This window comes from Triticum urartu, chromosome 5A (genome assembly GCF_056163025.1).
Source record: "Triticum urartu cultivar PI428250 chromosome 5A, HENAU_Tu73, whole genome shotgun sequence".
In the NCBI taxonomy this organism is placed as follows: Eukaryota; Viridiplantae; Streptophyta; class Magnoliopsida; order Poales; family Poaceae; genus Triticum; species Triticum urartu.
The window spans coordinates 535,197,891-535,222,655 of NC_141877.1; the positions used below are offsets into that span (position 1 = coordinate 535,197,891).

At 52.3% G+C, this 24,765-nt stretch overlaps 2 protein-coding genes and 2 pseudogenes across 2 annotated transcripts; all 4 read left to right on the top strand.

Moving 5' to 3' along the window:
- The first annotated feature begins 4,226 nt into the window (after positions 1-4,226).
- Positions 4,227-5,557, top strand: LOC147972568 (uncharacterized; annotated as a pseudogene).
- A 2,007-nt stretch (positions 5,558-7,564) lies between these two features.
- LOC147972569 (uncharacterized) lies at positions 7,565-9,987 on the top strand (annotated as a pseudogene).
- Positions 9,988-10,870: 883 nt separating this feature from the next.
- On the top strand, positions 10,871-11,419 carry LOC147972570 (uncharacterized). Its single transcript, XM_087524388.1, has one exon. The coding sequence runs from the start codon at positions 10,871-10,873 to the stop codon at positions 11,417-11,419; it is 549 nt and encodes a 182-aa protein (XP_087380514.1).
- Positions 11,420-18,587: 7,168 nt separating this feature from the next.
- On the top strand, positions 18,588-22,369 carry LOC147972571 (uncharacterized). The gene has a single exon (XM_087521529.1). It carries the CDS (start codon positions 20,103-20,105, stop codon positions 22,062-22,064), a length of 1,962 nt encoding a protein of 653 aa, XP_087377655.1. The 5' UTR covers positions 18,588-20,102; the 3' UTR covers positions 22,065-22,369.
- The last annotated feature ends 2,396 nt before the right edge of the window (positions 22,370-24,765 follow it).

Below are 24,765 nucleotides of genomic sequence, written 5' to 3' on the forward strand. Positions count from 1 at the left end.
CAGTCCACTCTTGAAGCTAAACACTTCAATGACTTACAAAATTGGCACCAAGGCATTGAGTGCCATTCTGGATGCAATGAAACTCATACGCTCCCCACCTATTGATTCTTGTTTAGAATATCATCCTAATGACTATTCTAACCTCGAGGAGTCAAAGGCAGATGGCCTGTCCTGTTCACCCATCAAGGTGCCTGTTCTAATTTGGCAATGTTTTATTGATTGCGGGTATCTTGCATATGTTGTCTTGCATTTCTTCTACTTTGTTGTACCGCCATCTGCTTAGTTTACTCATCATATATGTCGAGATGCCATGCCCATCCATTATCAATACATATTCCATCTGTCATCATACCATGTTTTTCCACTCAAATGTTATTCTTGTGCATCAGACATCAAAAAGGAAGAGGGTGATTGCCGAACCTGAAGGAGCACCAGCAAAGTCCTTGAAAAACATGGTGGTGCGGAGAAATCAGAAAGCACCCACCTTATATTGGTTGTACAACCAGTGACACAAAACGTAGGAACGACTCCAGCAGACTGTACCCATACTTCACTGGCCACACCACTAGACCCACCACACAGGACCTGCACTCCAGCAAAAGGTATACCGATTTCATTTGCCATAGCACCAGCTGTACCACAGAAAAATCCCACTCCAACAAAAAGTACAGCAAGTCCACCGGCCGAAGACCTATCCCAACTGCAGAGACGGCCAATTCCTGCAGATTGGAACCCCATTCCATTTATTCCCAGTTTAAAAGGCAATGCTTTCAATGTTGTTAGGGACTACATGCATATATTCCCATCATGGGAAGATTATTGTGAAGACAAACACCATTTTCACATCTTCCTGTCCAACTTATGTGTAAGTGCTATTATTCATGGCTATTATTTTCCTGTTTTTTGCTGATTGAACACATCAATGATTTACATTACATTGTTGTAACTAGGCGAGGGTCAATCTGGATAGTCATGACGAGCAAAGCTTGCTTGTGCTTTTCAAGGAAGCATTGCAGCAGTATCGGTGTTACCTGAGGAAATTACACTTTGATGGAAAGTCTATAAACGAATTTCTGGTGAAGTCTCCTGTGCTAAATTTAGAAGACATTTAATGGAAAAAACCTTGTTATGCACTGGTCTCGTTCCTAGGATGAGGTACTGTCTATGAAATCACAAGACAATTTGAACTTCTACTTTTCCGCATGTGCCTTACGGATCTTTTTTTTGCAGGAAATCTGCTCGAAGAAGAATTCCGGTTTGACAAGAACGACAGGATATCTCAAATATGTTGACCGCTGCTTTGCTCTTGTTAGTACCTGTTGTCCTGTATCACTGTACTTGCATACATACCTGGTTCATTATGTGATAGTAGTATGCATGATAGCTTGCTTATCAATTGTTTGCTCCAAATTATCTGATCTGTATGAATGGTTACATTAGTGTAGAATATATCCAATGCCAATGTTTTTTTAGCTCTGCATTGTTCTTGTAAGTACATGCTGTCCTTTATCAGTGTACTTATAATGACAGGTAGTTGTTCATGTACCATCACTCTGCAGCTTATTTTCATTTGCCCTCCATTTTCTACACATCAGATCTATATTTACTCTTACCATAAGGTTGGTACTGAAGAAGTTTAGCTATGCATTGCTCTTGGCTGTACCTTTTGCCTGTATCGCTGCACTTACATTTATATCTACTTGGTTATGTAGCATCACTCTTCATCTTATCTTAAATATTCTCCATTTTTTTGTATATTATCACATCTATATTTACTCTTAACAAAATGTAGAATAAAGGCAATGCTTTTGAAGAAGATTCTGTGGTAAACTTCTTGAATTGCCCCCCCCCATCAGCATGGACAAGGCCTTTATAGAGCCTGTCTTCACCAATAATGTAAGTTTGTCCATCTCAAGCCTTCAAACTTTGTTGTATATATTTGGTTAGGCATGACTGCAACAGCTGTTTATTTTTGGTGTTTGCATCAAATTGCTTGTTTAAAGTTTATTATATGTATTTTATAAACAAAAGTTCATCCTTTCTCAATTTAAGTTTTCAGTTGTACAACCAAGTTCCTACTTCATACCATGTAAATTAAACTATACAGAGCAAGTGATCTTCTTTTGCACTGCATGTATGCTTCTGTTCTTCATCTGTAATCCAGTGGTGTGGTTAACCTACCCACTACAGCACAATGTCATATTCTGCAATGTCTTAACTATGAAAAATGTCATATCATTCTACTATTATTTAAACCGTCTCTTTATTTGCCAATCTGAAATGGTATAAATTGACAGCACACTAACCATTGATACTTATGAGTTCTTGATCTGTAATCCAGTGGTGTCGTGAAGCTGCCAACTCCTTCACAATGTCATTTCCTGCCATGTCTTGACCTGAACAATACCATATTGTGTTAATGCAAATTTAAACTGTGTCACTTTATTCGTCAGTAAGAAATGTGATGAATTGTCAGCACTGATACTTTTATGTGCAAAACCTGTCATCTGTCTGCTTGTTTATCTTTCAGAGTGAGGAAGATATAAGTGTTGAACAAGCACAGTCTCATCATCTTGCTCAGTTGCTTGCGCTGCAGCTCCCCAGCAGGGCTAACCTTTCTTGAACTCTATTGAAGTGCTGTCGGTTTTCTATATTATTTTGTCGGCGTGTTTATTTGCACTGGTGGAGATCTTTGATGCCCAGTGTATGTAATCTGTTTTCTGCTTGTGCTTTATTATCATAGTGACGAACTTTGATGCCCAGTGGATGTAATATGCCGTAATTTCTTTATTGTATAGTATAGGTTTTTTCTTATTCAGGATGCTGCAGTTATTTTACTGTATATATATCCTGTCTTCGCAGTAAACCGGCCAAACCGTAAAATTACGGTACATAATCGGGCCGTCATGCAATCACGATGTAGGTTGGGCCTGAAACGTGTCGATCAGCTCACGGGCCAGCAGCAGCCCGAAATGAACCCCGGCCCATGATTGTGCGGATCAAATCACGGGCTTTTAACAGGCCAAAATTGTCTGGGTCCTTGTTTGGCCCAATCAGATATCGGCTGTGAGCAGGCTGGATGCAAACCGGGCCGTAGTTAGGCCCAACTATATGATGGGCTTTTAACATGCCAAAATTAATATAGGGCCGAATGTTAAACGGGCCCTTAACAGGCCAAAACTAATATCATGTCGAATTACTAAGTGGGCCTTTAGCAAGTGGGCCCAAAAGCATAGTGTCCAGTTGACGGGCCGAATCTGATATGTGCCATAATTGAGCCCAAAGCCTCTTAAAGGGCTGGACCTGATCTGTGCCATAATTTGGCCCAGAACGTGGTAGGCTTTTAACGGGTCGGATCTCATATGGGCCACTATTAGGCCCGGAGCGTGGCAGGCCATTAATGGACCGGATCAAATATGGGCCGGCATTTGGCCCAAAACATGGCAGCTAGTTAATGGGCCGGCCTACTAGGTCCTCAAAATCTTGTGGGCCTACAACTGGGCCGGCCCATTAATGTCGGTGAAATCTTGTGGGCCTTTAGCTGGGCTGGCCCATTATGACCCGCAAGAATCTTGTGGGCCTTTACCTGGGCCGGCCCATTATGGCACAAAAAAATCTTGTGGGCCTTTACCTGGGCCGGCCCATTATGGCCCGCAAAATCTTGTGGGCCTTTAGCTGGGCCAGCCCATTATGGTCCGCAAAATTTCGTGGGCCTTTAGCTGGCCCGGACCATTATGGTCCGCAAAATCTTGTGGGCCTCTAGTTGGGCCGGCCCATTTAAACTTGTTGGGCCGTGCCACGTGTCGACATATCATAGGCGCCTTCTGTCCAGTGAGTGGATGACATCTGTCCCGACGATGAGCCGACACGTGTTTCCTCTAGCCAATGATGATTTTACACGTGGAAAATCCCCATTGGTCGGGGCTGTTAACGGGTTATCGGATCCAAAAACCGACCCGATAGCTTAACGGCGTTCCGTTACGGTGGATGCCACGTGTCGGTCACCCTTGACGAAAGCACTTCTGTGACGCGCGATTTATCGTCATGGAAGTGGAAACTTCCGTGATGATAATTTTGGTAATGTTATGGAACACTTCTACGACAACACAGGTATGACTATCTTGATTCTGTCATAAATTTGTCATGGATGTACATGCATGACAAAAAAGCGACCTACTGTGACACACACGTATCATCACGGAAGTGTATTTTTTGTAGTGTATGATATGGATTGTATGTTTGTTGATCAGTCTGCTCCATACTATGTTCGAATTGAAGGGTTGAGATCTTTCCTGAAGCTTGAATACAAGGATGCATACAAAAAGTTGCAGACGGGGCTAGGAGATACATTTAATGGCATGCACACCAGAACTAGATTCTTTGGCACTATATCTGGCGCTACCTCAACACTTTTACTTCCGTTCCTAGTCCTAGCTTCTATTGTGCTCTTTGCCGTGAGCCACAAGGATGGTCAGAACAAGAAGGACATCAGGGTGACATACATCCTATTATGTTGTACCACCATGTTGGAGCTTTTGCTTCCCTGCACAATTTTCTCTGGGCTACTAGTTCCATGTATCTTTAATTTCCTTAACGATCCTATTGAAGGGTGGCACGACATGGTTTCCCAGCACAACATCATGTCCATATGTGTTCGCAAGAACAAGCCCACGTTCCTCATGAAGCTTGTTACCTTCGACTTTCTGAGAGAGTTTCTTAACCAACATTGGTATATTCATCAAGTACCTATAGCCTACCAGATCACGGGGAAAGTTCACCGGCACATGGAAGAGGGGTGGAAGAAGTACATATGCCACACAACAAGTTACAGGAGCTTCAGCGAGCTACGAGGCCAGTTGGCTCTAAGGATGCACCATCAGCTAGGATGGAGCTTGAAGATGGCTATTGATGAGAGCATCCTCATCTGGCACGTTGCCACAAAGCTCTGCTTTTATCACCCCAACACATCCCCTCGATGTCGACAAGGAGAAGCCACACAAGACAGTAGGAGCATATCCAACTATATGTTCTACTTGCTTCTCATCCGTCCTGAGATGCTAATACTTGGCACCAGGCCAGGTCTTTTCAAGTTAGCCAACGACCATATTTTAAAATTTAGCGAGGGACTGCTCAACATGACAGAAGAAAATCTTGTGCAGGCGATCCTTGAAATGTCGTTGCCGCGATCAAATGATATGATTACCAATGCACGCAAACTCGCCGAAGCACTAATGGAGCTAGGCAGTGAGGATGAGAGGTGGATTGTGATCCAAGGTGTGTGGGTCGAGATGCTCTGTTATTCCGCCAGCAGATGCAGGGGGTACCTGCATGCCAAGAGCTTGGGGAAGGCGGGGAGTTCCTATCCTACATCTATCTCCTTTGGTCGTTCATGGGAATGGAGACGTTGGCGGATAGGCATCACATGTCAGAGCCTCTTCAATATGAACAAGAAGAAGCACTTCCTTCCCGTTCCCAAGGCAGAGATGGCCAATCTGCAGAAGGCGACATGCCCCCAGTCTAAGAGATGGGCTAGCTTGTGGAAATTACTGATGCCAAGTAGGTATGTTTTAAGGAACTATTTGTTGCTTCTCTTGCCACCCCTAGGCCATTGCCGCCGCTGAGGAAGCCATTGCTTGATAATGGTGTTAATGCTACCGGTGGAAGATTTTGTCTTGATTTCTTACTGCAATGTGTTGAATGCTATTTTGGTGCTCATGTTCTAGAGCATAATATAAGCATGTATGTGTCTGTACGTATGTTCGTTGCTACAGCGTGCAGTAAGTGTAAGAATGGATTTTGTGTGATGGTCATTTCAACATTTGATAACCCAGTTGATGTATTACTTGTGATTTTGTGCGAGAGTATTTGATGTCCTGTTTTATTTATCTAGCGTCTATGTTATCCTGTTCCATTCCTCTATTTCTTGATTTCCTGCCAAGTTTGGCTATTTGCAACAGCACCTCTTGTGCAGCTTAAAGCAGTGAATTGGATATATGTATAGCAACCATATATATATATCCTCGTTTTGTTCTACCTGAGAGCTAGTTGTGTTTCCCCTTGTGGGACGATCGAACTGCATATATAACACCACCCGCCATGAATGATATATAATGGTATCACTTAATAATTGGGCGATGTCGGGCATCAGTCAAAGGCTGCAGAGGGCGGACCTTCCAAGTGGAGAAGGAAGCCGGTGCCACTCCATAGACTTTCGAGGTCAGCACCGCCACTGAGAAAGCCATTGTTTGAACGAGGATGCTTATGGTTATATCAAGACCATTATTTTCTGCATTTCAGTATTAGTTTTTTAGGGTCAGTGTTTCAATCCTTGTTTCTTCTCCGTGGAAGTATGTTGTGTTATTTTCTCATTGTGATGTGATTTTTTATTGGTGTGGTTTTGCTGGTGTTTCGGTTCTTCAATTGTGCAAAGGTTGGATACATACATTATAACTGTCTGAATGTACTGGTTCGGGGAGACGAATGGCGCTCTCGGGCTCTGGCTCTGGCGACTACGCTGGCGCCCCGCCCCTGCCCGCGCTGGTGGCCGCCTCCGCCGCCTCCCCATGCTCCGGCGTCGCCCCGGTGACCTCGCCCTCCTCCGCCTCTCCGGCCCCCTCCACCCCACAGGCCCCCGGCATCGCCTCCGACCCTCTGTCCCCCTCGCCCGCCCCTGCTCCGGCCCCGCGCCTCCGCTGGGCGGATTTGGCCGACGAGGCGCCATTCCCCCCTCCGGCCGGTGCCTCCCCTCCCCAGGTCGTCGCGTCCCGTCGTGCTGTGCTGCCCTGCAGGGCTGGTGACCCAGCCCCCCGTGTGCGGGGTTCGGTCGCCGGCTCGCGGCTGCCGCAGTCGCCGACCCCGCCCTCGAGCTCGTCTCGGGCGTATGGGCCGCAAGGTGCACCCTTGGGGGCTGGCGGAGCTCGCCGCCGGAGGCTCCGGACCTGGGGCGTGGTTGGCCGCTCTGAGCGGGGCTGCGCTAGCACGTCCTGGCGTCGCCCGGCCGCATGTGGCTCGCCGGAGTTGCCCCCTGACCCGCCTGCGGCTCGCAGTGACCGCCCCCCCCCCCCCCCCCCCGCGGCTCCGCCCGTTTGATCGTCGCCATTTCTCCCCTTCATCGCGTCCCTCGACTCCTCCGCCCTGTGCCTTCGCGTCAGCCATTCCTGACGGCGTGCGTGGCTGGCCTCCCCCTTGGGCTCGCCGGCGACGGCGGTGGTGGGTTTCGCTCCCCGGGGAGAAACCCTACAGGATGCGCCTGCCTCGCGCTTGCTGGGTTGTGGCCCGGCTGGGCGAGGCATTCTGGGCCGCGTGCCGGCCCAACCGGCCTGTCCCACCTCTGGGCCCGCGCCCCGCTAGTTGGGCTGGTTGGCCCCTCCCGGGCTGCGCCCGTGCCCTAGGCCAAATGCCCTGGGGAGGTCGATCTGGCTCCCGGGTGGCCTCCTGTCCGCATCATTCCCTCCCTCCACCGCCACGATCAACTCCGCTCGCTCCACCCTCGCACCTTCCCCAAACGCATCCGCTGTCGTCCCCTCCTTCCCCCGCGTCTCCTCCTCCTCCACCGCGCTCGGCCATGCCACGCGACTGGGAGGACGGGACGTCCCGACCCAAGAATCGGGCAGAGGACCGCCGTGACCCCCCTCGCCCTTCCCCCGACGCCCTCCGCCGCGAGGAGGAGCTCCGGCGCGAGCTCCGCGAGGGTCGTCGGGACGACCGCCGCTCCCCGGCTTGCCGCGATGCTCGGGGTCGCTCCCGTTCCCCTCACCCTGCCGCCTCGGGGGATTGGCAACCGCGCCGCCGCTCGCCCTCTCCGGCGCCTCGTCGGGGCCGCAGCCCATCCCCGGCTCGTGCTGCGCGCCCCCGTCCGCCCGCGTCCAAGCCCCGTCCGCCACGCCGGCTTCCCGGAAATACGTGTCACCCCATGCCTCCGGCCCCCGCCACGGCTGCCACCTCGGGCGGCGCCCCCTCTCGCGGTCGCCAAGGCCCTGCCAAGAAGAAGAAGCGCCGCGGCCAAGGTCGTGGCAACCCGCCCGCCCCTCCGTCCTCGGCCCCGGGCACCTCCGCCGCCCTGGGTCCCGTCTCCAACCTCCCTCGCCCCCCGTGTTTCAATTGTGGGGTGCCAGGTCACTCGCAAGTCAACTGCGTCAACCCCCAGTGTTGCTACATTTGCACGGACCCCGGGCACCCCGCTCTCCGATGCCCGGACCGCCCTGTGATGTCCGAGCTCATGATGTACGGCCACGACATCGAGGGGCTTGGGTTCTTCCATCTTGAGGTCCCAGATCTTCCCCCGCCCACCCCCTCCCTTCAAGCGATCGTTACGGTGGTCGACGGGGTGGCATCCCCGAAGATGATTGAGCCTGAGCTCAACCACCTCTACCGTCGCCAGTGGGACTGGGCGGTCACTCCCACAGCCGGCCACATCTTCACCGTGATCTTCCTCGACACCGTCAGTTACGGCTACGCCACTCATAGTGGCCGGATCACCCTCTCCCTCCACCAGCTCGTCGTCGACATCACCGAGCCGATCCTCGACGCCCCTGCGGTGGCTGTTCTGGACACCGCTTGGCTCCTCGTGGGTGGCCTCCCTGACATCTCTCGGTCCGAGCTCGTCATCTGCCAGATGTCCCGGATTCTGGGCAAGGTGGTGGTGGTCGACGATCTCTCCCTCCGCAAGGAGGAGGAGGTCCGGGTCAAGGTCAAGTGTTTAGACTCCTCCAAGCTCCACGTCACCGTCCGTGTTTTCCTCAACGACCGGGGCTACGACCTCTGCATCGCCCCCGAGCCCCCCAACCGCGTCGGCCGCCCCCGCTTCACCGATGATGGGCCCCCTGCCGGCAACCCGGGAGCCGGGGGGACTACCATGGCAGACACCGCCCCCGCTCCCGCAGGTCAGATCGGATGACTCGGCCTCCAGGTCGCAGTCCTGATCGCCTTCGCCTCCGGCCGATGGGGGGCATGGGCGCCAGGCCGCGCCGGGTCCCTCCCTCGAGGTCCCCCTCGATCCTGTCCGTGTCTCATGCCGCCAGCGATGCCTCCAGTGTGGGCTTGGTCGTCTGCCCCGCCTCCTCCCCACGCTCCCCGGTCTCCGCCGCTCCAGCCGAGCCGGTCCTGGACATGGTCCTCCTCCCTACAGGGTCGGTGTTCCAGGACCCGCCCCCCAGCTCGACGGTGGCGTGATGGCCGCCCCTGACCCCTCCATCGGCGCCACCCCCGTCGTCGCCCAGTCGGCCGCCTCGCCACCTTCGGCCGCGGCACCCCTGCCGTCCCCGCCCCTGCCTGTGGCCTGGACGGATCTCGTCATCGACTCGGGCCCACCGCCGTCTTCCCCGACACCGATGCCATCGCCGTCTTCCACTCCGACCCCGGCGCTTCAGATACTCCCCGCTGCGGTCTCGGGCCTGGACCGGGAGTCCCAGGTGACCACCCCCTGTCTGCCCCGCCTCTGCCTCCACGCGTCGTGGCCTTCTCTCGATGCGCCCGTTCGGCCTCCTCTCCGGCGACTGCTTCTCGCCGGAGTGCTCGGCTGGACGTGGCGTGCCCGGAGGTTTGCCCGGTGCTGCCCATCCGCAAGCGGGCTGAGCTTCGTGTTGCTGCACGGAACCTGGAGCCAGGTACCCCTTCAGTCCCTCCCTCGGCAGCTACTTGTTCCTTCTCTGCTCTCGAGTCGGTTCCTCTTGGAAACCTTGTGAAGATCGCGACTGACTCCGCGATCATCTTTAGGGGGAGGTCGCCCCCCTTAGCCCAGATCGAGGCCATTAGGGCCCACGAGATCCTCGACGGTAGGCTGGCTGTGGCTAGAGCAGCCCTGCTCTTGCCCCCCGACTCGTCGTCCGAGTCGGCGGAACCAAGGCCGCCCCCTCCTCGTAGGATTGGTGGAATTCCCCCCTGACCGCTGCCGAGCTTCGGGGTCGTACCCGTTCTCGGACGGCCGCTCTCCGCGCCCAAAGCGCATCTCGTGTCCTGGGGTCAAGCAGCCCCTCAATGGTTGCGTGATGCGTGCCCTCTTCTGGAACATCCGCGGTTTCGGCCATGATGGCCGCCGCCGCCAACTCATCGAGTACATTCGTGACGAGCACATTGACATTGTGGCCATCCAGGAGACGATGTGTACGGATTTCTCCCTCCCGGAGCTTGACCGCCTGAGCTCCCACCTTTTCGCCTGGCATTGGCTCCCTTCTAGTGGGACCGTGGGCCATTCCGGTGGCATCCTGTTAGGTGTGAAGGATGCCACATTCGAGGTGGGGAGTATGGACCGGGGTCAGTTCTTTGTTAGCATGGAGATTTTTGAACGCTCCCCGAACTTCAAGTGGGAGGTCATTATTGTCTACGGCCCTGCCGACCATAGCCGATCCGCATCCTTCCTTGAGGAGCTTCACCGGAAGGTGTCGGCGGCATCGCTGCCTGTTGTTGTAGGGGATGACTTTAATATCCTTAGGTTTGCGGAGGACAAGAGCAATGCCAACGTCAACTTTGGCCTTATGCAAATGTTCAACGACTGCATTGCTGATCTTGGCCTCCGTGAGATCGACCGGTGGGTGCCAGGTTCACCTGGACCAACCGTCAGGCTGCCCCGACCCAGTCCGTTCTGGACCGGGTCCTAGTTTCCCCGGAATGGGACCTCCGCTGCTCCCTCGCCTCCCTCCGGGCCATCACCCGGATTGGCTCTGACCACGTACCCCTCCTTCTCTCTTTCGCTGATGAATGCCCCCCGGTTCCCCCTCGTTTCCGGTTTGAGACATTTTGGCTGTCCCAAGCTGGCTTCATCGACGCGGTTGGCGCCTGGTGGTTGGAGACTCGGGCTCTCTCACTGTCTCTTGCTCGCCCTCCCTCCGCTGTCGACTCTTGGCACATCTGCGCCAAGCGTGGCCGACAGTTCATGAAAGGGTGGGGCGCCAACCTGGGGCATGACCTCCGCGAGCGTAAGAAGGCTCTTCTGTCTGCGATCCAAGCCTTGGATCTTCGTGTAGACGCTACCGGCCTCTCCCCCGAGGAGTGGCTCTCTCGCTACGACTTGGAGGATCAGCTCTCTATCATTTACACTGATGAAGAGGCCTACTGGCGGTTGCGTGGGGCTCAGAAATGGGTCCTGAAGGGTGACGCGAATACGGCTTACTTTCAAGCCATCGCGAATGGCCGTCGCAGGCGCAACACCATCCCCCTCCTTTGGGATGGCACGACCCTCCTGCAATCCCCGCGGGACATTAGGTCCCACGTCGACGGCTTCTATAGGTCCCTGTTCACAGCCGCTCCTCGGAGCGGCTTATCCCTGGCCCCTGGCTGTTGGTCCGGTCGCCAACTTGTTTCCGAGCCTGAGAACGCGGCTCTTATGGCCCCCTTCTCTGAGGACGAGGTCTGGGCTGCCATCAAGGGCATGAACCCCACCTCGGCCCCTGGCTCGGATGGCCTTCCAGTTAAGTTCTTCTAGAGCTTCTGGAATGTGATCAAACCGGAGGTCATGGCCATCTTCGACGAGTTCTACGTTGGGTCCATCGATCTCGGGCGCCTTAACTACGGGACGATCTCGCTCATCCCCAAGGTTCTTGGTGCTTCTGACATCCGTCAGTTCTGCCCAATCACGGTGATTAACGTGATCTTCCGGATCCTGGCTAAAGGGTACGCCAATAGGGTGACCCTGCTCGCTGGCCATATTACCCACCCCAACCAATCGGCTTTCATCCAAGGCCGGTATATTCTAGATGGGGTGCTGGTCCTTCACGAAGTCCTCCATGAAGTCCGCTCCAAGCTCCTCAAGGCGGTCTTTCTGAAGATCGATTTCCATAAGGCCTATGACACTGTTAGCTGGCCCTTCCTTCGGGAAGTTCTTCTGCGAAAAGGCTTCAATGACCGTTGGGTGACACGGGTTATGCAGATGGTTTCGTGTGGGTGCACAGCCGTCAACATCAATGGGGAGATCGGCCCTTACTTCCCCACGTTCCGTGGGGTGAGGCAGGGCGACCCTTTTTCCCCGTTCCTATTTAATATGGTTGTTGATGCTCTTGCGGCCATCCTGGACAAGGCTAAGGCCGCAGGTCATATTTGTGGGATCACCCCCCACTTGACCGGTGGCACTGGCATCTCCCTGCTCCAGTACGCTGACGACACCATCATCATGGTCGAAGGCTCGGACTCGGACATCGCTAGCCTGGGCTTAAGATCAACTTCGACAAAAGTGATGTGATGGTGATGGGCTACTCTCCGGCTGAGGCCCTTGACATCGCCAACCGCCTCAATTGCCGCCTAGGTTCCTTCCCAACGACTTACTTGGGAACGCCCATTAGTGACTCCCGGCTCACTGTGGCGGACCTTCGCCCTACGGTTACTAAGTTGCAAACGCGCATGGAGCCTTGGCAAGGTCGATGGCTCTCGAAGGCGGCCCGGACGATTCTCATCAACTCCTCGCTTTCTAGTCTCCTCCTATTCCTTATGAGCTTCTACAGCCTCCACGAGACCCTCCATCACGAGATCGCTAAAATTCAATCTCGCTTCTATTGGGCTGGGGACAATAACAAGCAGAAGTATCATATGGTTAGTTGGCCCGACATCTGCAAGCCCCGGGAGCAGGGAGGCCTTGGCATCATGTGCTCGAAGCGCATGAACATTGCCCTCCTTTCCCGCTGGCTCTGGCGCATCCCTCAAGGGCATGTCGGTCTGTGGCTAGACATCATCCAAAATAAATACTTGCGTGGCCAACCTCTGGCCTTCTGCCAACGGTCGGGCGGGTCCCAGTTCTGGCAGTCGGTCATCCAACTGCTCCCCGTCCTCCGCATTGGGACTTCCATCTCGGTTGGATCGGGAGCAGCGACCTTGTTCTGGTTTGACCGATGGGCTGGTGACGCCCCCTTCGCGGCTCGCTTTCCCGGCCTCTTCTCCATCGCAGTCGTCCCTACAATCTCAGTTCAGCAGGCCCTTATTGACTTAGGGTGCCTCGCGTTCCGGAGGCCATTTGGGCCTCCGGAAGTGGCCGCCTGACATGAGCTTCTTGATTGTATTGCTCTCCATGAACCGACTGTCGATGCTGGCCCGGATGAGGTTCGGTGGCGCCTTGAGCCTTCGGGTCAATTCTCCACCAAGTCCCTTTACGCGGCTATCGCCCCTTCCTCCGCCCCGCCGCCCCTCCAGTCGGTTTGGTCCATTCGCCTGCCCCTTAAAATCCGGATCTTCATGTGGCAATGGATCCGCGGCCGGCTTCCGTCGGGGGTTGAGGTTCGCAAGCGCAATGGCCCGGGCTCTGGCCTCTGCCCCCTTTGTGATACCCTCGAACACTCGAACCACATTTTCTTCTCCTGCGTATCTGCTCAGTTCGTTTGGAGCTGCTTTAGAGAGGCGGTTGGTGGGGATTGGTGCCACTCCAACTTCCCCGACCTCTTCGCCGAATTACAGGCCTCCCCGCTACCCTCTCCCCACATTAGGTGGCTTAAGATTGGGGTTCTCGCGTGGACGCTCTGGACTATTCGCAATAAACTTGTGATTCAGCGCTCCCCTCTTCGACGTTCTACTGACGCCCTCTTCAAACTGTCTGGTTACTTGCAGCTCTGGCGGCCGCTTAGCCGCCCTCGGGATCGGGACGCCATCTCCGCCTTCATCGCCGACCTCCGCTCGATGTCCGTCCGCCTGTCGCCGCCCCCTCCGCCACCTCCTCCTGAGCCTGATTAGTCGTCTGCTGCTCTCCGGCTCCGGCTACGGCCTTGGCCCTGGCTGAGCCTTCTCTTTTATTTCGTGTGTGTTTTGGGCTTGTTGAGCTGTGCCCTCAGCAGTACCTCTGGATCTTTATTGTGTGACTTGGGTGTGTGTGTTTTGAACTAGTCCTTGTATGTGCTCTTGGCGGTTTGCTTTATTTATAAAGCGGGGCGAAAGCCTTTTTTTGGTAATGTACTGGTCCCGTTTGATGCTTAACAGTCTGTTTGTGTGCTCTTAGAACTGCAAGATTACCTCTTATCTCTACAATGATCATGTCTGTAGTACGGATGCTCCATGTTAAGTCCTGTAGCATGTTTGCAAGAGTGGATTTGGTGTTGTGATTCTCACCTGAACCGTCGTTTACCCTGTTGATGTATGTAATCAAGTGTATCATCACCGAAGGGTCTGTTCGACGCGATTTTGTCGCATTTATGCATTCGTTAAGCATAAAATATGGCATTGATACGTACACACAAGTATGCATATGGCAGCGACCAAAATGCTCAATTTTCATGAAAGAAAAAGATTCACAATGGAGCATTGATTATTTATGCCTACACGCATGTGACCAGATCAATTTGATTAATCAACTACCAGTTATATGTGCATGCATGGCTCACGTGAGCTATGTGGATTGCACTGTGTCTATGTCTGCATGGAGTATATTAAACAAAGGCCAGATGAGTGATCCGTGCCATGTTTACGTCCCATGCAACGAAAGACTAGGTTGCACACGCATGCACGCGCTCGAGCCTGATCCAACACACCGGCCGCGTACAGCTGCGTTGCGAGCTCGACCTCCACACCCGTACAAGCTAAACTCACGGCGGCATACTTATCTCTTGTCAATCTATCCACAAGATGAGGAAGGCCGGCTCAACAACAACTTTGCCGCAACGTCCGTAGCTCGTATCTATCCATATTACGGTGGCGCTCGCGCTAGGTGATAGCTATCCATTTCCATATCTCTGCCTATATATACCCATGCATCAGATCACATACGGGGGGCGAACACATCAGGCCGTCCACACACGCGCCGCAGGGCTGCACACGGGCGAGGCGCACACAGAAGAGCTGGTCGTCAGGCCGCTCTCACGCACGCGGCTGCCGCCGGCGGGCTACACATCGGAGAGGGGCACAGCCACACATGCGGCCGTCAGGCTGCTCACGCGCACACACGCACATGTAGACGCCGCCGCCCTGCACATCCACGCACGTCCGGAGAGGCAACTCACGCAAACTTCCATCCATCACGCAACACCTCCAGCATCCATCCATCCACCATATCCATCCGTCACCGGCGCACTAGCCGGCCACCAAGCACCACATCCATCCACTCACCAAGGCACACATCCATCCATCAGTAGATCCATCCATCACGTAGCACACATCCACCCATCCATCCATACACCAACGCACGGCCGGAGAGGCAACTCACGGAGCAGATGGGAGAAGACCAGATCGCATAGACGGACGAACGCAGCCGGGCGAGAACACCGGCGGCAGCGACATGGACACCAAGCTCACGTGCCCGGAGGGTGAGATTTTAATCTAATACGTCTATTTTCTTCTTTCTCCTTCACATCCAGCATGCATGCGCTACATGAAGAGTATGTGCCGGTAACGGGAGATGACACTTGTGTGATCTCGTCGCCGCCGCAGGAGATGACGGCGCCGGAACTGAAAACTGCGCCGACACCATCAGAGTTTGTCTATGCCAAGCCTTTCATTTTCAGGTGTCATGTTCTGGCTGGAGATGACTCGGGAGCTACCGGAGCTCGCCAACGACGCAGCCCAACCGCTAGCCCCGATGCTCTACCATGACGGTCTATATGTCCCTCGCAAACAGGTCACGATGTACAGGTCACAACGAATAGGTCGTTGGTGCACAGGTCCATAGCGTTCCAATCGCGGTGCACATGTTTGGTATCTTGCTTCCCGGATGAGACGGCGAGATGGAACCGGAGCTCACGATGATGCAGCCCAAAACCGTCCCCTCCTCTGAGAGGCGCACCCATCGCGGCGGACAGGTCGTGCCGTACAGGTCTCCGGTGTACAGGTCCATGGCGTCCCGATCGCGGTGAACGGATCTAGCATTTTGCTTCCCGGAGAAGACGATGCGGTCCGAGACTCGCCTTTCCCTTCAAGGTGTACAGATTCTCGATGGAACCAGTGTCTGCAACGACGCGGCCAAGGACTGGCTCCTCCTTCATGAGGCGCATGTCCCCGACAGATAGGTCAATAGCAAACAGTTTACAGGCGTACAGGCTTTGCACCATGTTTCTTAGAGGAGACGGGGTGGCGGAATCGGAGCTCAGTGACGACTCGGCCCGGGACTCACTTCCCCCTTTACGGCGTACAGGTCTCTGGTCGAACCAGAGTTTGCAGCGACACAGTATAAGACCGGTCCCTCCTTCGAGAGGTGCACCTACCGTGGCGAACATGTCTTTGGAGTACAGGTCCACGGCGTCACCGGCGTACAGGTCACCCTTTGGCGTAGCACCAGCCCAAGGCGACGCGGCCTCTACAATGCCACCTTTTCCACGGCCTCGTGAGGCGGCCCCCTTTGTCTTGACAGACCGTCGAATACTCGGCGTCTAGTCGAGACGAGGTGCCAACCACCCCGGCCACGCCAATGTGAGTGTGCGTCAGTTTTTACATTGACGCCGATCTCTTCAAACTATTACACCCGCAAGGCGCACCCACCATGGCGGACACGTCCTTGGCGTATAGGTCCATGGCGTCGCCGGCGTACAGGTCACCCTTTGGCGTAGCACCAGCCCAAGGCGACGTGGCCTCTACAACGCCACATTTCCACGGCCTCGAGAGGCGGCCCCTTTCTCTTGGCGAACCGCCGAATACTCGGCGTCTAGCCGAGACGGGGTGCCAACCACCCCGACCACGCCCATGTGAGCGCGTTTTAGTTTTTACACTGACGCCGGTCTCCCCAAACCATTACTCCCGCAAGGTGTACCCCCTTGCACACCCCGATGAAGTAACCGGCCGTCGAGAAGTCTAAGCCAAGCGCGACCCATGCCACGCTGACAACAAATATTCCAACGCTGCCAAGACCGACGAGGCACGACGGTCTGAGGTCTACATTGACGAGCTCGCATTTTCGTCATCTTCAAGCAACGCCGTCACCCGGCGACACTCGAATCTACTCCGACTTCTACATCAACACACTCCCCCAACCCCGTCCAAACTCCGACGAGGCGAAGCCACTTCACCGACATGTCTCCTTCCGATGAAGCTATCCATATCTTGCCAGGCACCGACGAGGCGAAGGCAAGACACACCGTGTCTAACACCGACGAGGCGGACACCACCAGGCCGGGCACCGACGAGGCGAAGGCCGACCATCTGTCTGAGCTGACGAGGCCAGACATCTTCATCATTGGACATCGACAAGCCGGAGGGATGTGACTAAGCATCGCTGGAGCGACGGACATACCACTCCACTCTTCTATTCCACCACATCATCACCATCATCTACACCGAGCACATGGAGAAGACGAGACTTGAAGACGACGACCATTGCAGCAGCTTAATCGGAGGTGGTCCACGGCTTTGACTCGCGGATGTAATTAATCGGGAGCCTTCCGAGGCCCCGTGAACCAGAACCTCACATCGCCCAAGTCATATCGGCCGCTAGCAGGCCATGGAGCGCTTATGTAATGGAAGTTTGTAATTTTGTTTCTCAAATGAGAGATTAATAAAGTGCAAGTTTACCTATCTTTTATTTGTGTACTTAGTACAATGGCACCCCGCATATTTATTTCCCCTGGCGCGTAGAGAGATAATAACACAATAACCATCGTTGTTTGCTATTACTTTTCGTGTCAAACAGGATCAGAGATCGCAGTGCTGTTATTCTTCCTCAATATTCTTGATTGCAGAACTTTGTGCATGTGTGATCTAGTACCAGATACATGGGAGCCTGGGAGGGGATGGAAAGAGCCTGGTGGTGAATAATCTGAGAAGGGAAATAAATAGCCGTGTCTCTTCATCAACAGTCTGCAGTTTGATTCCTTCATTTCATTTCTTGGTGTGCAGCTGCACTTCGTGCGGAGCTTAATGATGCACCGGCAGTATAAGAGATTTACCTCAGTGTGAGTAATTCTATCTAGGAATAATTGATGGCGTTTTTTTAATCATGCGTTTGTTTTACGCTGTTCCATTCATCTGCTCCTCGGCTGTCTGTCAAGTTTGGCAGCTCTTTTCTTTGTGAAGCTTAATGCAGCTCATTAAACAGCAGCCATATGTACATACTCCTACTTGATTAGTTACTTCTACCTGAGCTAGCTGTGATCTCAGTTGGAGTTATATTTTACAGTGATCCTTGGATCGAGGGGCAACCTTTTTTTTTGAGTAACGGCGGGCACCTATAGCTCCCCTGTTGCAAGCGGTATGCTCCAATCGCCTGTATCGCACGGGATATGGGCCCCACGCTGGGCTTCTCACAGCCAGCCAGTAAGGCCCATCTTTCCGGCCTACAACGATAACAGCAGCACAGTGGCCCATCACTCCTTCCTCCGCTCATCTCCATCTCAAAAAAGAAGGAAAAAAAGAAGAAGCTCCGCTCCTCTCCTGATTAGTCCAGCAGCGCGGCGCCGGAGTTCCCGCCGCGGCCGCGCGCCCGTAAGCACCTAAGCAGGGGACGCCCGCCATACCTCATCGGCCGTGGGGTTGGTGGGCTGGCGGCAGCAACCTCAAATGCGGGGGCACGAGGCGCCAGCCGGACGGCGCGAGACTCAGGTGGCGGCAACGGCGAGGGGCTGCGCGCGTGGTCACGAGGAGGGACCGAGTTAGATGAAGTCGTCAACGTCCTTCTGGGTGAATTGCGCCCACGGCATGGCCGGCGCCCTCTCGTCCGTCAGTTGGAAGCTAGTCCCCACGTTCAGGTCAGCTTTTGCCTTCTTGCACGCCAGGTGCTTGTGCTTATTCCCATCCATTCCGCTGCCTTCATGCTGGAGTAGCTAGGACGGATGATGGAGGCCTTTTTTGGCCGGCCCTTTGGGTCTCGGCGCGGGGGGCCGCTCAGGGGTGTGAAAAGGAGCGGCCTTTCCACTCGTCTCTTTAGTTGGGGTAGTGATTGACGGGTCTCGGGTGAGATGGTGTCAAGGTCTTGGGTGCCGGGGCGGCGGCTCTGATGGTGGTAGCGCGGTGCTCATGGGTAGAGCCCGTGGCTTGGTGCTGCCCGGTGACCATGGCCGTGTGGGCGGCATGATGGCAGGGGTGTGGCATGCGGTGCCGGTGAGTGTCTGTTGGGGTGAAAATCTGTTCTATCTTCAGAAGGACCGGCGGCGGCGTAGCACGTTACCTTCTTGAAGGCGTCGTCGCGGCTCTCACCGGTCATCGTGTCGCTTCAGGGGAAACTCTGACCCTCAGGTCGGGCGGTGGCGGTGCGTTGGCGCCGTAACCTTCTTGGAGGCGCCGCCTTGGAGCTCACGGTTCATCATATGCGGCATCATCTCTTCGCGGTGGCGTGTTTACGGTGAAGGTCCCCGATTGCTTTTGTAGTGTTAGGGATGGTGTTGCTGCGCTCAGCGCCTATGTATCCCGCCTTAGGTGTGTGCGTGTGTTTGTCGTGGGATGCGTTTGTATTTGGGCTGTGGTTGATTTTTGCTTTATATATAAAGCGGGACGAAAGCCTTTTTCGATGCATGGGAAGCCCAGAAAATATTAATAATACTATTCATCTATTAGTACTTCCTTTGTAAAGAAACACTCTTATATTTATTTACGGAGGGAGTATTATATTAGACGGAGACACCTCTACTATTATTTCATTCATCTGTAGGATTCAGGGATGGGGTTAAGGAACCTGGCTGTGTATTTGGCCAAGTCAAGTAGTATTAGTATGACCAAGGCCTACTGGGAGTTAGCTGCTAACACATGCATGTAAAGTACTAATTGTAAACAAGATAAACAATCATTAGGCCGTTTGATCGACCGATGCAAATCTTAACTGGTGACAAAGCTAAACGTACGGAACTATGTAGGCAGGTGGTACAAAATATATACTTAGTATATGGCTTCTAGGCTTGCCATTGATGCGCCTGATAGCTAGCTGGTACTGGTAGGTAGGAGTCCTGCACAGAGTCATTATTGACTGCAGAGGAGCCGTGTGGATCAACGGGAGGAAGACGACTTCCGACGACTTGAGGCTGAGGTCTTGCCCGTGAGTGCCCAATGGAAAACAAACCCTACCTTTCTCCAAGCCATCTAGACCATCCAATGTTTCTTCCAGCCATCCAGAGCGTCCAATTGTCCGATAATAACACAAGTGGGCAGGGCAAGCCCGCCCGGCGGCTATCTGTCTCACTCTCCTCACTTCAGCTGCTGAGTGCTGCAGCTTCTTCATCCTCACCACCTTCTTCTTCTCCCTTCCCCCAGTGAGTTGAGTGAGTAGCAGATTCGCATTGGTGATGGTACTTTCAAGCCTCCTCGTCCTCACCAGCCTCTTCATCCAGTACATCCTCCACTTCTCCTATTGGGTGCGTTTGGCTCCTGTCCTACGCAGGTTCAGAGTGCTGGTATGGATGGCGTATGTAAGCAGTGACGCTGTGGCAATCTTTGCCCTTGCCACCGTCTTCAACCGCCACATGCATACTTGTGACGCGAAGAGCAGCAACCTGGAGGTTCTATGGGTGCCTGTCCTCATCATCCACCTTGGTGACCAGCCATGGATCAGTGCCTACAGCCTCGAAGACAACGAGCTATGGAAACGGCATGCTGTAACTCTGGTTTCTCAGGTCACGGTCGCCTTTTACGTTTTCTGCAGGTGGTGGTCTGGCGAAAAGAGGCTGCTGGCCTCAGCAGTCTTGCTCTTTGTTGTTGGCTTTCTCAGATTTGCTCAGAAGCCATGGGCTCTCAGGACTGCCAGCTTTAACAGCTTCCAAGCCTCAAGCACTGTGCCCGTGCCAAGGGCGCAAAGAGAAGAAGAACCCCTTCATGAGTACATATATACGCTTGAAGAGTATGTGCAAGCAGCAAAGAAGTGTGCACTGGGCACGAAGGTAGAGAGGAAGAATGAGTATGAAATCACGAGCAATTATATGTTTGTTGACCGGTCTGCTCCATACTCCATTCGGATCGAAGGGCTGACATCTTTCCTCAAGCTTGAATATAAGTATGCATACAAGACGTTGAAGTGCTGCTTAGGGGATACATTTAGAAGCCTGTACACGAGGATAGAATCAATTGTCACTATTCCTGGTGTTTGCTCAGTGCTTTTGCTCCCGTTCCTAGCCTTAGCTTCTATGGTGCTCTTTGCCACGAGCAGCAAGAATGGCCAGAACAAGAATGACATCAGGGTGACATATATCCTATTCTGCTGTACCACCGTGTTGGAACTCTTACTTCCCTCCATGACAGTTCCATGTTGTCATAGTTTGTTTTTCGAGCACCTTCCTTGCGGGTGGCATGACATGGTTTCCCAACACAACATCATGTCCTTTTGTGTTCGCAAGAAAAATCCCACATTCATGATGAAACTTGTTACCTTCAATTTTCTAAGGGAGCTTGTTAACCAACACCGGTATGTTCAACAAGTACCTATAGCCTACCAGATCACGGGGACAGTTCGTCGGCATATAGAAGATGGTTGGAAGAAGTACATACACGATGCTGCAAGTTACAGGAGATTTAGTGAGCTCCGAGGCCAGTGGGCTCTAAGGATGCACCATCAACTAGGGTGGAGCTTGAATATGGCTTTCGACGAGAGCGTCCTGATATGGCACGTCGCCACAGAGCTCTGTTTTTATCACCCCAACACATCCTCTCAATGTCGACAAGGAGAAGCCACACAACACGGCAGGGAGATATCCAACTACATGTTCTACCTGCTTCTCATCCGTCCTGAGATGCTAATGCCTGGCACCAGATCAGATCTCTTCACCATGGTCAGCGACAAAATCGTGGAAAACAGCAATGGACCACTTGAACTGACAGAAGAAATTCTTGCACAGGAGATTCTTAACATGTCGATGTTGCCCTTTGCAATTGATATGGTTTCCAAGGCACACAAGCTCGCCGGATCACTGATGGAGCTGGGCGGCGAGGAGGAAAGGTGGACTGTGGTGCAAGGCGTGTGGGTGGAGATGCTTTGCTATTCTGCCAACAGATGCAGGGGATACCTGCATGCCAAGACACTGGGTGATGCTGGGGAGTGTCTCACCATTATATGGCTCCTCTTGACGGTAATGGGGATGGAGACCTTTGCGGATAGGCATCACAGGTCAGAGCCTCGTCAACAGGAACAAGAAGAGCAAGAGGAAGCATTTCCCATTCCGAAGGAGAAGAAGAAAAGGAAGAAAAAGCACACACTTCCTTCCTGTTCCCAAGGCAGAGACAGTCAATCTGCAGATGGCTACAGGCCCCCAGTCTGAGAGATGGGCTTGTGGAAATTACTGATGCCAAGTAGGTATGTTTTAACTCTTGCCACTCCCAGGCCATTGCCACCGCTGTGGAAGCCATTCCTTGACAGATGGCGTTGATGCTGATGATGGAAGATTTGTCTTGATTTCTTACCGTGATGTGTTGTTTGTCGCTGTGGTTCTTTAGTGCTCATGTTCTGGAGCTGAAAAAATGTGCAAGTATCTTTATGTTCCTTGCTACAACGTGCAGTTAATGTAAGAGTGGATTTTGTGTGAACAGAGTCATTTGACAATTTGATTACCCAGTTGATTTATTACTTGCGACCAACGGTGAAAATGCTAGCGATGTTCCTGTTCTTTAATTTCTACGAGGTGACATTGCAACATGTGCTCTGTCTCAAACCAGCGCATTCAACGATGCCAAGGTTGAGGATTTTTTGAATTCGGTGATATTATAACTATGTGTTCTATCAGACACATGGCCAACAGGCTAAATATAGAAGGTACTGCTGGCGCATCCACCTGCCAACTCCAGGAAATACCAGCAGTATAAGAGATTTACCTTATTCTGAGAAATCAAATCTATTTATACACAGAAACAACAAATCCTGTGTTTTGTCTTGCCTATATGCTGATCCATTCCTCTATTTCTTAATTGCCTATCAATGGATATTTGTAGCAGTTCTTTTGTGCAGCTTAATGGAGTTAATTATAGCTGGTTTGTTCCACCTGACTACCTGAGCTTATTCATTTCTCGCAGAGCCGGTTGAATGCTTACCAAATCTGGTGTTTTTACTGGCAAATATTTGTATGCTTATTTGGTTACTTGTAGAGTTCATTTCCCTTACAAACAATTGTGGTTGATGCATTTACCGTGTACAGTAGGATTTAAGTGTTCCGCTGGTTAATGGTCAAAAATTGCATTCCGACTAAGAATAGTTTGAGAAAGAGGTTGGGAAGGTAGTTATCTTTGTGAGTTTTGTGGGGATCATGAGAGCCTGGAGCATCTCATTTTCTCCTGCCCTTTAGTTAAATATGTGAGGAATGTTGGCAGTGTGTCTTTGGGTTTTGGTCCTGTTCCTAGTAATATTAGTGATCTGTATAAATCCATGACTGCTTCTCTGTCTGGTAGAGACAGGAAAGTAGTGAGAGTGCAGATTGTAGCTATTTTTTGGGCCATGTGGAAAACTTTGTACTTTGCACTAAGATTGTGGATTTGGTGTGTGAGATTTGCTTGAACTTGAATACCCTATTGATCGTAATGTACCTGACTTCAAGTTCTGCATGTGTAATTTCACTCACAGATGGATCTGTTCCTTGCTCTAGCAGGAGATAGCTAGTTTGTTCGAATCACTGCTGGTGTTGCTTGCTCTGTTGGGATTCTGCACCGGGTTAGTCGACCGGTCCTGAGAAACAGTCCCTGCTAAAGAAAGAAATACTACCAGTACCATGGCCAGAAAGATTGCGTATTTGTACATGGAAATAATCAAGTGTCTGTCTTTTACCCATCTCCAGTTTCTAGTTCCAGTATCCAGCGTGTGTGTAAGAATAGGCTGGGTTTTTAACGTCCTTTCTGAAAAAAGAAAGCGCGCGTAAGAAAGGATTTGATTAACCTAATGATGTATTGTCACTAAGTGCTGTTTTTTCTTTTCTTCCTGTAGTTACTGTGAGTGCTGTTGCAGTGTTGCTCCATCTCAAAACAGAGCCTCCAACCATGCATGACTTGGTTGGAGATTGTTTTCATCGGGAGAATCTGTCTAACTATGTGAATGCGATGTAATCCACCAGATGCATGGCATGGCATGGCATGGAGCCTGGAGGCTCGTGAAGAAGGATCACACGGTACTGCTGTGCTGGCTCGTCTACTTGCCACTCCTAAAGAAATAATCTGCAGGCTCAATACAGTATAAGACATACCTCCAGTACAGCCTGAGAAATCTCCTCTTTGTACACCGCATATGCTTGTCTTTGCTTTCCCCATCTGCAGCTCCATTCCCTTATTTTCTCGATGTCAAGTTGGGTGCGTTCCGCCTTGAATCAACTGCTGCAGTTTGGTAGCAGGCACCGTAACCGTAGGTTCAAGAGATCATACAATGACCATACTTTGTTACAAGTTTACAGTGATAGAAACATCTCCCGTGCTTGTAGTCATTACTAGATGGTCCACGGGCCTGATTGTAAGTTTTATTACCTTTAGTGTTTTTTGAACTGCAATGAATAAATTGAAAGTTTCTCTCGCAAAAAAAAAGAACATCGCCCTGCAAAAAAGAAAGAAACAAAGTGATTTCTTTAGCAAATAAAAAACAAACAAAGTGATAGAAACATCGATTTACACACACACGCACAAAAAAACATTGTTGCCCACACTAGGCTTCTCATGGCCAGCTAGGCAGGCCCGTCTGCCTAGCCCTACACTGAGCTACAGAATGGCTCGCTGTCAGTTAGCCCATTCCTTTCCTCTGCTCTGCTCCTGAAACGAGTTGAGTAGCGTAGCGTTGTTAGCAGGCCTTTGGCCCAAAGCCTAACTAAAATTCTGAAATTTTTTCGTCCCATTCATGCATAATTTACGAGTAAGATTAAAATTTGATCCCACCTCGAAAGTTGAGTAAAAGTTGCACCTCTTTATAAGGTGAGCTCTTCACTTGTATGAGTATGAGAAGAGGAGACCTACACCCGCGCTCCTCGCTCGCCACGACGCGCCGCGAGACTGAGC

Excerpts from the sequence above, each read along its gene's own strand:
- LOC147972570 (XM_087524388.1), top strand. The coding sequence starts at position 10,871 with ATGAAAGGGTGGGGCGCCAACCTGGGGCATGACCTCCGCGAGCGTAAG.
- LOC147972571 (XM_087521529.1), top strand. The coding sequence starts at position 20,103 with ATGGTACTTTCAAGCCTCCTCGTCCTCACCAGCCTCTTCATCCAGTAC.